The 13,017-nt window shown below is 37.3% G+C and overlaps 1 protein-coding gene across 2 annotated transcripts in view; it reads left to right on the forward strand.

Annotated features, from left to right (window-relative positions):
- Positions 1-13,017, forward strand: part of LOC121665262 (connector enhancer of kinase suppressor of ras 2-like) — a 174,656-nt gene that overhangs the window by 117,310 nt on the left and 44,329 nt on the right. For both annotated transcript variants that reach the window (XM_042029265.1, XM_042029266.1), the window contains exons 11-14: positions 2,636-2,769; positions 3,335-3,540; positions 7,274-7,360; positions 8,553-8,806. In XM_042029265.1, the coding sequence (XP_041885199.1) occupies positions 2,636-2,769; positions 3,335-3,540; positions 7,274-7,360; positions 8,553-8,806 (681 nt within the window). The remainder of the gene's footprint in view (positions 1-2,635; positions 2,770-3,334; positions 3,541-7,273; positions 7,361-8,552; positions 8,807-13,017) is intronic.

A 13,017-nucleotide genomic window follows, 5' to 3' on the forward strand; every position in this document is an offset into this window, starting at 1 on the left:
TTGTGGCATTATCAGTAGTTCTGGTTTTGTGATGTGTCCTCTTCTAATGAGCCCATGAGGAGCAAAGGGTACTTTAAGTGTCATCCTTCCTGGGATGTATTTCTTCTGTATCAGAGAATAGTGAGGTGAGATATTTAAATAAAAATATAAACCACTTTGGAAAACAAAATCAGCACTTCCAGTGTTACCTCTTAACAGTAGATTCTGTTACAAGATGTGGAAAAACAGATTTAGGTCTTTAATTCTTCCTGCCACAGAGACAAGCTCAAGTGTTAGGGCCTGGATCTGTTTCAGGAGGCAGGTTTTGGGTTTGCCTGTTTCCTGCAGCTCTCACCTGGATCTGGTATTATTTATTATTGTCAGTAATGACTTGGAAACAGCCTGATTGAATTTCAAGATGCCACTAAAGCCTGTGCTTCCTGGACAGCTGACACAACAGCTTGTTGCTGCTGGAAGCAGTGAGCTCACTTCCCTCTCCTGTTGGCTGCAGTGTCCTTGCCTTTTGTTGACTTTGGCAGTATTTAGACTCTAGAGCAGATTCATGTTGGATTGATAAGAGAATTTCTGGGTTTATTTGTTTGTTGTTCTGGAGTTTTCTGCCTCTGATGGATTAAGTTGGCTCTCAGAGAACAGGCTTTGGGGATAAGCAGAGAGCACAGCACCGACAGGATGGTTTACACCGAGACAAAAGCAGGGTATGGAACGACCAAACAGTGACAAGCTGCAGAAAAACATCTCAGTGAAAGCAGATTAAGAGAGAAGACAGTTCATCAAAAGTCAGACTGACACAAAAAAGGGATGACACATATGGGTGTGCTCTATTTCCTGGTGTGTTCCAGGTACAGATCCATACGTATTAACTCTGCATGTGCTATTTTCACGGTGCACTCTGAATATCTATTTATGGATCCACCTGTGGAGGAATTTTTTCATTCTGATTTAGTGCTGGTAAAGAAAAAAAAAACCAAAACAAAAGCAGTAAATAATTAGGCACAAAGGAAATAGGATTTAAGATCTTGAAACCATATTTGTTACCTCAGGTTGGTGCATAGCAGGAAGTTTTAAATAAAAGTTGTCTTGTTTTCTATTGTTGCTTAAGGCACTTATAGATGTTATTAATATTTTTTTCTACAATAATTAAGTTTAAAATTATACCACATAGGTAATTTATGAATTATTGATGATACAGAATCTGTGAGGCCTTATAAAATTTATTACTTGGCCTTGCTGTAGTATTCCTTTGCCGTAGAGAGTTTCCCTTGATGCTCAATTAACAGCAGGAGAGTTTTCATTTGCCAGGTCTGTGCTCAATTATCTTTCAGTGAGATTTGTGACACCATTTTCTCCTTTTGTCTCTGGCTGACATTATGTGATAATGTAGAAGATAACTTGAATTTTTAAACTCTCTGATTATTTTCCCACTCAGGACAAAACGGATTTTTTTTCATTTGCAATGACAAATAATGCTCTGGTTTTTGTTAAAGTGAGCACACTACAACTTCATTCAAATAAAATACAACATTTATTGTATTTTTTTCTTTTTATTTAGAGAACTTTTCAATTGGAATAATCATTCCTGTCACAACTAATTGATCCAGAATTATTATTTAGTTTATTTAGTTTAACAATAAGCATAGAGAACTAATATAATTTGGACTCCTTTGCAGACTGACATTCTTATGAAAAAACATCCTATTTTGGTATTTAGGAGTGCTTTTACTTTCTGAACTACATAAAAATAATTTGTGTTTACCTCTAGAGGATAGGAAGTTCTTATTTAGAAAAATATTGGTGTTTATAGGTTTCATCCAAATTTCAAGTTGCTGGGTTCTCCTTCCACCTGTAGAAAACTGGTTGTATCTATTTAAGCATAATTTTTATAAATAAAAATATTTTCTATTTCTTGAGTATCAACACAGACCGGATCTTGGTTGAAGAATATTCTTTGTTTATATCTCTGTATCCTGCACAGCATATTTGGTTATCATCCTTCTAGTCCTTGCAGACCATTGATTTGAGCTTCTCTATGACATCTGAATCAAAAAATTGCATTTAACATCATGTAAAAGTTTAAAAAGTAAAAATCTTAGAGGATATTTATTTACTGCTTAGGTTAATTTCCATTTCTTTGCTATTTACCATGGAATGGGTATTTGTATCACCCTGGCTATGAAGCCAAAGGACAATGAATTCGACCTTCTTAAAAAATCAAGATGTTCTGTCCTTGCTAGCAATAAATCTTCCACTGAAACCAACATGATCATTTCATTCAGTACAAATATTCCAGAGCTCTGTAATTAACTTCTGTATTAATGACATTTAATACAGTGTGTCCTTTCTCCTCATATAATTGATTTTCTGCATTGATTAAGGATCATATTTTGATTGAGTCTCAGATTTTCCCTTGAGGTGGCTTTTAAATTAATTTAATGGTCGTTTATTAGTTTCTTTCATAACTAGTCTTGAAGTCTAGAGTTTCACTAGACACCGTTTTGGAAGAAACTTCAGAAATTCAAAAAAATGGCTAATCCAAAAAAGACGTCAAAATTCCTAAAATTATGCCCATCAGTTTTGTTGTTTCTTGGAGCACAGAAAGCATTAATTTATTCTTCATGTGCCTTTTTGATTTTTACAGCCTGTGATTCCAACCAGCCCCACAAGCAGCTCTACAACCCCTACGAGTACGATGGGCATGTCCTCAAAGATGGACAACTCCGCACTCCAGGATGTTTTCATTCTCTCTCCTATGTCAGGACTTTATGGCCCCAGGTATTTATGTCCCAAGGAATTTGAGGTTTTTAAAAATAAAATTTTGCACTTTAATTTCATTAGATTAGTAAAACAAAACCAAAACAAACAGCCCCTCCATCAAGCTAAAAAATTAATAAAATTAAGAGCTAAAAATACATTAAGCATCATATCGTTGTTTTGAGTGACTTAACTTTCCCTTAGCTGAGCAAAACCTGGGTTTAGTCCTAAATCGAGGAAGTATGTAAAGAAGTCTTTAATCAATTAGTTTTATTTACTTTTGTGTGTCCACTTCTATCTTATTCTTGAGCATTTCTCCAAGGCAAACCCTTTTCTGCTCACATTACAACAGTTCTTTATGTTCTCCTTCAGATCCTAGAAAACTTCTGAATATCTGTTTATCTTAGAATTCAAGTGGCACCTAATGATGGTTTTGTTAATTTACATTTGTTGAATTGCCTCTTATGAAGTTCTCCCACGCAGCATTTCAGTTGCAAGACTTTTTATTTGTAGTGTTTGGGAGAGGCAGTCGCACGCTTGAAGTTTACCTTAAATGGTTCATTTCTCCATCATCTTCTGTTTTTAGGGATGAAATTGGAATAATGTCTTGTGATGACATCAGCAAATTTGGGAAGTCTGGGATGAAGGGCTCCGAGTCTCCAAACTATTTCCTGGAGCACGAGAGTGGGAAATACTACACCCTGATTGAAGGGGAAGGCCACCCCGGGGGCCCTGAGTACGAGAGGAGCAGAGCCACAGGCGTGAGGAGAAGGGAAAAAACCCCCACTCATGGTAGGCTGGATTTCTTCAACCTTCTTCCACTTGGCCACATTTACAAAGGGTGCTGTTAACTCTGCAACACTCCCAAAAATCAGTCATTCTTTGTCAGACCGTGACCTGTTGGCTCTGAATATTAAACAAAAGTTGACATGAAGGAATAATTAGAAAAATTACACACTAACATTCTTGGTCAGGAGTACATCACTTGTACAGTTTTTTAGCAGTATGTACTGAAATGTTGAATTGATAACTGAATTTGTATTATTTGGGTAGCCAGCATCTTGATTTCCAATTTCCCCTCCCAAACTCCTGGAGATTATTTCACTTGCAATGTTCTGGGCTGTTAAACTTCAGTGCAGGGCCTGACTTTTGGTATGAAAGTGTCTGTAAGATGGAAGGGCCTCCAAAATTCAGCACTGCATTAAATGCATGAGTATCCTACAATGCACTCATTAGTGCTGGAATTGTATTTCAAAATCTTAGGATAGGGACTGCTTAAATATATAAAATGCTATTAAAACAATAATTAACTCTGGTTTTCTATAGAAATTTTGTGTGTATATAAATCCCTATTGAGTGCACAGGTGTACAATCACATGTGCTCCTATATGAGTATATGTATCTATATAAAAGGTATTGTTGAAAATTAAGTGATAATTTTTTTTGTTTGTCTGTTTAAACTGAATTGCTTGGTGTTTAATGAATTTGAGAAAAATACTGCTGAAACACAGCAGTGTGTTGTCCGTGTATTTTCAGTGGCTCTATTTTTAAGGCAGTAGGATACTTTTGTAAAGCCTACAGATTTCAGAGAGGAGATTTCTTTTGAAAACTGTAATTATACCTGATTTTGAAACTGACATTATTTCTGAGCCTCAGAGAAAGAAATGACCATAGTGTTCTCTATGGGTACCTGCTATCTTTATAGATATATATACATATCTATTTATACATGGCAAGCCATCAGTAAGTACTTTATTCACCTGCTCTGAGACCTTTTTCTTCCTCTCATTCTGTTGAAAAAACCCCCACAGCTTCCTAAGTTTTTGTCTTTGAAATTTAAGAAAGGGAAAACCTCTCAGAAGCTCAGAATAGTAAAGGAAAACGTGTCTGTGAAGAACACAGGTACTGAAATCCTGCTGCAGTTCAGTGGAGAGAATCCCAAGAGTGGTCCTAGTGGAAAATCCAACAGCAGCTGAAAGGGAGCACAGTGGGGGAAAAAAAGAAACCTGTTAAAGCTCTGCAGTCACTGATTCTGCTGCCACTTAGTCTGGTGTGGGGTTTGCTACCAGGAATGTTCTTAAATGCGGTTTCTCTGCCTCCTGTTCTTGGTATTTATCTTGTGTTTATCAGTTACACAGAACTTCCCTCCTGCTGTTGTAATTTGCTGACTGCAGCTGGATTTCTGGTAAAAATGGCAAGTAAGACGGACTTGATGGTGTGTGTGTGCACACAGAACCTTTTCAGAGTAGGAAATCTTAATAAATCTTTGTTTTAGGCAGGATATTTTTAGGAGCTGCCTCAGTCATATGCTTTTTGCTTGAAAGAGCTGTGACGTTAAAGAATAGGATCCCATCTTAAGACCAGTAATGTTCACTCTTTATCTCCTTGTGAGCTGACATCATTTTAAAACAAAATTAGAATAAAAGACAAAGAGAAATCTCAACTGTGATTAAAACTGGAGCCAGATGGGTGCCTTTGGCTTGCTTTCATAAATTCTTGCTGCACAGTGACTTAAAATATTGGCCTCTCTGCCTAATCCCAGGAGTACACAAGATTTTTTTTATCTATGATGGACAATTCTGATTGAAATCCAGAAGGAATTTGATTTTGAAATCTCCAAAATATACCTTTCTCTCAAAAATGACTGCTAAACCAGAATTTTCGAAACTACAGATTTAATTAATCTGTTGATTAACAGACATGAAAATTACGTTCTACTGTAGTGGAATGTTTTGTACTTTCTGATGGAGAGGTGACATAAATCACCAAAGTGACAATGTGTCTTTCAGTAAAAAGACAGGATTTATGCCAGCTCAAATAAACTGATGTTGGAACCACAGAGCCATGGGCAAAGAAAGGAAAATAAAATTTCTGAAGCCTTTCATGGCCGAGCAGCCACTTTCATTATTGCTTGGGCTGACACAAATCTCTGCTCCAAAATTCCAGGCTTGACTTACCAGAATTCCAGGCATTATTAGAAATAAGTCTCCTGTGCAGCTGGTAGGTGGATGGATACTCAGGCAGGCGATGGGTATTGACAGTACATGCAAAATCTAAGAAGGCAATTAAAACGCCCATTTTTTCAAACTATTCGTGAAAATTAATCTTGTATTTAACAACACTGCAGTGCATTTTTTGTTTTACTTAACATTATACTCTATTATTTGTCTGACTCTAAAATGCTCTGGTCTAAAGAGCTCTTGTGGCAATGAATATCAAACCTCCTCTGTTTATGTGTTAGAGGCAAAAACATAAATAATAATTATTTTTTTCTTTCGCTTTATTCTGATTTCCTTGTACACAACAATTTTTTGCTCCTCAGAAAAATATCCAAGCTGCAATGTCAAAACAATTTATAGGTTACTTTTCATTGGGAAAGGACTTGGAAGTGAAATAAGGAGTTTACAAAATCACTTGTTCATTTGCCTTGTGTGATTCCTGTCCTAAATTTCTATTTTTGATGTCTGTTGTGCTGTGGTATCTGTACTTGTGTATAAATCATTTCAGAGCTTCAGACCTTGCTTTCTTTACAGAAAAACTGCTAAGTCTGGATATGTTGATCTTCACTTTTTATATGCCTTCCTATTTTCCTTTTTTTAAATTTAAAATCTTGTTTCTCAGCCTTTTTTGTACTACTGATTGTGCTTTTTTTAATTTATTGAAGGTTTTTTCTTAATTGATATTGTTCATCTAAGGATTAGGAGTTGAAGCATACATTTGTGGTTAAAGGTAGTTTCAGCTGTGAGGCAGACAATGAAAGTACATATTTTTCCATAGGATTATTTATACTAAATTTCATGGCATGCACAAAAATGTAATATGGGAAAATCTCAGCACTCCAAATATTACCCCTCCACTTTTCAGAAGATCTGAGGGTGTTCCTGGTTTGGTGCTCTGCAATCCCTGCTCTCCTGATGCTCGAGTCGGGAATGACTTGGGCACATCAGGATCTCCCAGCCACAGTGCCATGAAATCCCATTGATTAAAACCCTAATGGCTGAATCATCTTTGCCATGGTTGTTGTCACCAAACTGTGCTCCAGGTTTTCTTTCTGAGCCAGTGGAAATTAATGTTCCTTGAAATGAGATCCCCTCCTTATTCGCCGTGTGGTTTCCCAGGTCAGAGGGGTTTTACATTTCCCTGACAGATCTCTGTTGTTGTGTCTGTATTAATGTTCTCTCTACTTTTCCTACAGAATTTTCATCCACTTAAAAACTGCTTCTTACTTTATTCCCAACATGAGTTTAATGAGTGAGCAAATTTTTACAGAACAGAGTTTAAAAATAAATTTGTAATCTGCTTTACATTTACAAGGAATTTCACCAAAGTTGGTGGTGCTTCCCTCGAGGTCGGGGTGATGAAGAGGAGGCTCTGGGATGTTTCACTGACCCTGAATGCCACAGCCCTAATAATGGTCTGCTCTGAGGGGTCATGTCACACCTGGAATTTACAGACATTTCTGACTCTACAGCCTTCCATTCCTAGTCTTCAAAAATTATATTGGTTTTCCTTGCCTTGTTTCCAGGAGATTTGAGGCCAGTTTCGATGCCTACTGAGTACAGCTGGATAGGGGAGTCCAAAGAACAGAACATGTACAAGAGGGGAAGCAGAGGTGAGTATTTTTTTTTCTCTGCTGTTCTCCAAGATGTTTTTGCTTCGTTGCTTAAGGAGCATCACAGGAAAAAATCTCTCTTTTTTTTTTGAGTGTCACAGAGGATATAAAAGAGCCTGTTGTGTGTCTGTGCTTTTGTGTTTCTATTTCTGGAAATTAAAAAGTTTGTATTAGTAGGAGGAATTTAATTCTAGTACAAAGAAAGATAAACGTCAAGGGAAAAATACTTAGAAGACTCAGACATGTTAAAAGCAACCGGTTCTAAATCTTCACAGCTCTACAAAACAATAAGTGATGTTACAGATGTAAGGTAACATCCTTTGAGAACATTTTGATCAGTATGAATTAAAATTTGGAACAGGAATCAGCAATTGTGCTGTCGGTGTTCAGACCAGCAGTTCTAAACTTCCTTTGATCCCAGTGGGAATTATGAACTTTGCAAGAAAGAGGAGTGATTACACAGTTCCTTTTTTCCTTTATTTCCTCTGGTGAAAAGAAATCATATAATTCAAAAGAATATTCTTCAAATATACAACTGTATTTATTGTGACACCAATTGTTAAAGATTCTTGAATACTATTTTTTTAGAATCTTTTAAGCATGGTCTGGAAGCTGAGAGGAGTTCAACTTGACTCCTAAAAATGTGACAAAAAATGAATTATATTCTTGAAAATCAATACAGGATTTTAAATTACCTTTTTCAGTAAAATTCCATTCCAAGAGAAAATAAATTTCATTTAAGGCACAAGCCTTTTCTGATTTATCCCAAATCTGTTGATGTATGTTTAGCTCATATTTCACTGTTACAGACAGTAACGGACTTGTTGCCTGGCCAGCTCCCATTTTGAAACTGTGCCCAAATACACTTCACATCTCCTTAAAACCATTATTCCAGCTTGTCAAGTTCCTTGAAATTACAATCCTGGCCTCTGGAATGGCCCCAGAGATGCCCCCTGCATGATACAATCCAGTCATATTTTCTGTGTCCGCTCCCTTTCACCTCCCATGGCAGGGGATGGTGTCAGTAAACGTGGGATGGGGTGCAGGGAGAGCCCTCACAATTCCCTGGATATTCACACGACTCTTTCCAGTGTAACAGGACCAAGTGATGGTCTCTGGCCAGCCAAAATGGTTCTCTGCTTGTTTCCTCTTCCTAATGTTTCTTTTTGCCTCTTTTCCCCTCCAACCACTGACTCTGAGAATTCACTCCTGCGGTACCTGAGCGACGACAAGATCCTGGTGATCCAGGAGGAGCCTCTGACACAGAAGGACAACAAGCGGGACACGGGCCGGAGGTCCAGGAAAAAGGGCAAACCCCCAGGGAACCCCAGCTACCCCCTCAGCCCCTCCGTGCTGGCCTCCACCATGAACGTCAGGCTGGAGCCCGGGCAGCAGGACGTGCTCAACTTCTCCCTGGCAGAGAACAACACAGTTCCACTTTATCATGTGAGTGCCTCACAAACACCTCCCTGCATGAACCACGTGGGAAACACTCAAATGTTCTCCTCTTTGCATTGATCCAGCCATAAAGGCACAGTCTTCTACTCCATGTTTCAATGCTGTGGTTTTTAGCCCAAGAAAGGTTGCTCAGTGGTGGTGTCGTGACAACTTTGTCCTAAGAGTCTGTTTTTCAGTGTCAGTATCACGACAACTTTCTCATAAAAGTCAGGACAGAACAGGAAAAGACAAGGCAAGAATCATTTGCTGTCAGATGCTTTAATAAAATAGTGCTCTTAATTACTCAGTCTCACTGAGTTTAGTTTAATTTGACTGAATTATCTTTGAAGGTTCATAAGGATCCTGCACTCAGCCTCCGGTAATGGTTTATTAAACAATAATTTATAAGCTTTTGTATTTCCACTTTGATTACTGTGTCTTGTAAAACCAGATGGGTTTAATGGAGTTACTGTTTATTTAAATTTATTTATTTTAATTGTGGATTTAAATCTCTCTGACAGAAGTTTTGAGTATCACGAAGTCAAAGCAAAGGATTTCAAACCCAGAGAGAAAAGCAGCAGGCAATTTATTGGGATGAATGAGAAAATTACTATACAACTCTGCAACAACCTCAACAATATTTCATAACTTGGCAGATGAATCAGATGCTTTCAGACAGTTTTTGGAAGTCTGTTGATGATCTGTTGGCTCACCTGAGTTCTGATGGGAGGGAAATAGGTCATTTAGGGTAAGATGCAAATTCCACCCTCGATTTCAAGACTGAAGTTATATTTCCTTGCATGATTTCCATACCATCATGCAATTAATTGATGTGATAAATTAGCAGTATGATATTGTATGATAATAAATATTTTTAAATACCCGAATGACACAATGTGTCAGCTCTAAAGGGTCTGAAGGAAAAGCAGGAAACTGGAAAAGAGGAGTTATCCTGGGAAGAGACAACTGTACCTGGAGTTGTTGGTCTACCCTAAAAGTCAGTGCAGTCCCTGTTCACAAACTGTTTAATGTGCAGTGATTACAAAGGAGGGCACAGGTAAAATGATTATTCATGGGCTGACAGAGTGGTATTAATTTTTTTATCACCAAAATTTTTTGAGCAGCATTAAAAGAGACCTTTGCAGTCCTTCAGGAGATAATCACAGGAATCCGAATATCTGAGGCACTTTGTCAACTGCCTTATAAATATACAAGAGGAACTGAGTCGACAAATACACAGAGTTGCTGACACAGATTTTGTGGGTTCTTGCCAGCACAGAATCATTCACATTAACGTCTTTCCACTTGGAATACTGAAAGAATTCTGAAAAGCCAAGCAAAAAAATGGGCATGTTTATCTTGAAAGAGAGCTACCCAGAACAAAAATGTTAAATATCAAGGAACATTTCATGGCAGCTTGATAGCAAAAAGGAAGAGAAAAGTAACAGAGTTGTTGTGTTCTTAGATATAAATTTAAGTAGGTTAGCTCATTTCCTTAATATCTAAAGGTGTTACCAGGATTTTCATAGGCATTTTAATATATAAACTTCTTTTGGATAATGAGATTTTATCCTCTCAAGAATCCATTCTCCAAGGCTAAGGTTAATCAAAACAAGATGCCTCTAAACCTTACCTAATTAAATCACCTTAAAACAGCTTTTGCTACATTTGTATTAGAAAATTTGACAAAACTGGTTTAGCTTCTCTTCTTACTTTTGCTCTGTGTTTTTCAATGGAAGGCAAAAGTGCAGAACTGTTGGAATCACATTTCCATGAAATCCTCTCCTCTTAACACACGCCCAGTGCAACTTCTGGATATAGATCAAAATTTCAGCCCAGAGAAATGCTTTGGGAAATGGAGATGACAAATAGGATTTTCATCATCTTTAGTGAAGGGAAGGTGATAATGCTTTGTAATCAAACAAGTATGGCTTGATGGAAGGAGGAATCGAGCATCATTTAGCCATTGCTTAATTTTCTAAGCACTTACATAAATATGTGGCAGAAAAATACATAAAGGCACTTACTTAACAGGAGTTTAAATTACCAGACGTAAGAAGTTTTGCAAAATTGGTAATTGCAGAGATTCACCACTAGATTAATGCTTTGGAAGGAATGTTGATTTGGAACCTAAAATTAAACAATTAGCCTGATTTCATAAGTTGCTGGGAGGATGCAGAGTTCCTATATAAAATGGATATTTAGGTAATGCAATATTGGCAGCATGCCCAGGATATAAAATGATGCATGAAGCCATGTTGCAGTAAAATATTCCTGTCAAGAAACACTGCCCCCTTCCAGGATATATTTATAACTCTAATTTAATTGATATGCAATATCACAGAACCTAAGCAAGAGTCAATTACAATTAGCAAGGCTGTTATAAATAATTATTAATTAATAGAGTATCTCTTGGAACATGGCTTTCTATGTTTACTAATACTTCACTTCTGAAGTGACATCATTTACCGGGTTGAGCCCAAATATGGCCTTAGAAGGATAGAGTTAAAACCTGAATATGTTTTTATTTTGTATTACCAGAACTCATTCTGAAGAAAATTAACTTATCCCACAGGACTCCAGCTCAGTAGACCAGATGTACCCAGGAAAGTGTTCGTTTTGCATTTCTGACCATAAAACAAAACACAAAAAGTGTTGAAAAATCTTCAGGATTTTACAAAAAGTTATAGCAAACTCTGTATTTCCTGCTGCTCAGGTCCATTTTGCACTGTGGCAACCAGCTTCCATTTAAAAAGAGAATATTGAAGTTCTCATTCCAGATCCAGTCTGGAAATCCACACAGCGTTCAACTCTGTGGTTTTATTGCCTCAGACTTGCACGACTTTCTGAAGCTCTGAAACTCAATTTGCTGGTTACCACATTAAATTCTCCAATTGGATAATGATCTCTCATCTCGTTTTACTTGGTGATAAATGTTCTGGGTCTATTATCTACAAAGTAATTGGATATTTTGCTTTGTAGTATCATATATTAAGAAACTGAAGAACAGATTTGAATTTCTTTTTTTTTTTTTTTTTTGGTGAATTAGAATTCATTGTGTAGAAAAGACTTAATTTGAATGAGTTTTAAGATCAATTCTTTCATTTCAATGTTCCCTTCACAGTAAAACAGGAATAATGGCTGCTTTAGGGTATTCGTTGAGAGTGCCAGGAGTCACTTTTTATTTTAAAGAGAATTTGAAGCAAGATGGTATTTTAGGGTTAGCCATTGTTACTCAGCACTTGCTTAACTTGCTTTTTATTCCCTTCTTGCTGATCCCAGGAAGCTGGTAACTCATCCCTTTGGTGCAGGGCGATGGAAATGCTCTTTAACTGTTCCTGGAGCTGCAGAGGCGGCTTGACAAACGATATAAAGTTTAACAGCACATGCTGAGAATTAAAACCTGTGCAAAACCAATGTAACTCTGGGTGTTGTGTAATGGGTGCATGCTGGGATGTGCCAGATGTTCCAGATGCTTTTTTGGGGTGATCGGCAGTCTGAGTGCTGCTGTGATAAGGATAATAATTAAGGCAGTCTGGGAGAATCACACATATTCAGCTCCACTGACTGAAGGAGGAGCTTTTATTGCCAATTTTGCAGGAAAAGTGCTCATGTTTTATTTATTCCTTCCTGCTCTTGCAGAAAGAAACAAAACTGTGCTGTCAGGGATGAGCATTACTTTCTTCAGAGTTTTATTTCCTTTCTGAATTGCTGAATAAATTCCACCTTTGCTTTTTATTTAAGTATCTGTAATATGGAAAAACCTTCTTCCCCTACCTTGCAGTTATGCTGAGAAATCACTCTGAGGAAGATTGTGTGGGTTCTGCCTGCTCAGAGAAGCCAGTAGAAGTATTTCTGGCTTCTGTAGCTTCAAAATGAGCCTGCCCAGTTGTACTGATTGTAAAATAATACTATTTTTCATTGCGACTGTGCACACGAAGGCTTGAGCTGACAAGTATCTAGCCCATACTTGAAGATGGATCCTTGAGTAGCAATGTCCAATAACGTATTTCTTTCGAGTTCTGCTCAGACCTGATTCTCTAAACTACACTCTTCATTAATCTATAAACAGCTCAAAGGGGGGAAAAGGTATTTTTAAAAGGTATTTTACAGTATAAGGGAAATAAAATATTAAGGAAGGTTCTTTCAAGCAATAATGTCATCAGTCTTTAGGTCTCCACATTCATTCAGTAATCAAGAACTTCATAACTGACTTGGAT

The sequence above is a fragment of the Corvus kubaryi genome, unplaced genomic scaffold (genome assembly GCF_017639235.1).
Source record: "Corvus kubaryi isolate FWS band 111438036 unplaced genomic scaffold, C.kubaryi_AGA036_p1.0 37322, whole genome shotgun sequence".
Taxonomy (NCBI): Eukaryota; Metazoa; Chordata; class Aves; order Passeriformes; family Corvidae; genus Corvus; species Corvus kubaryi.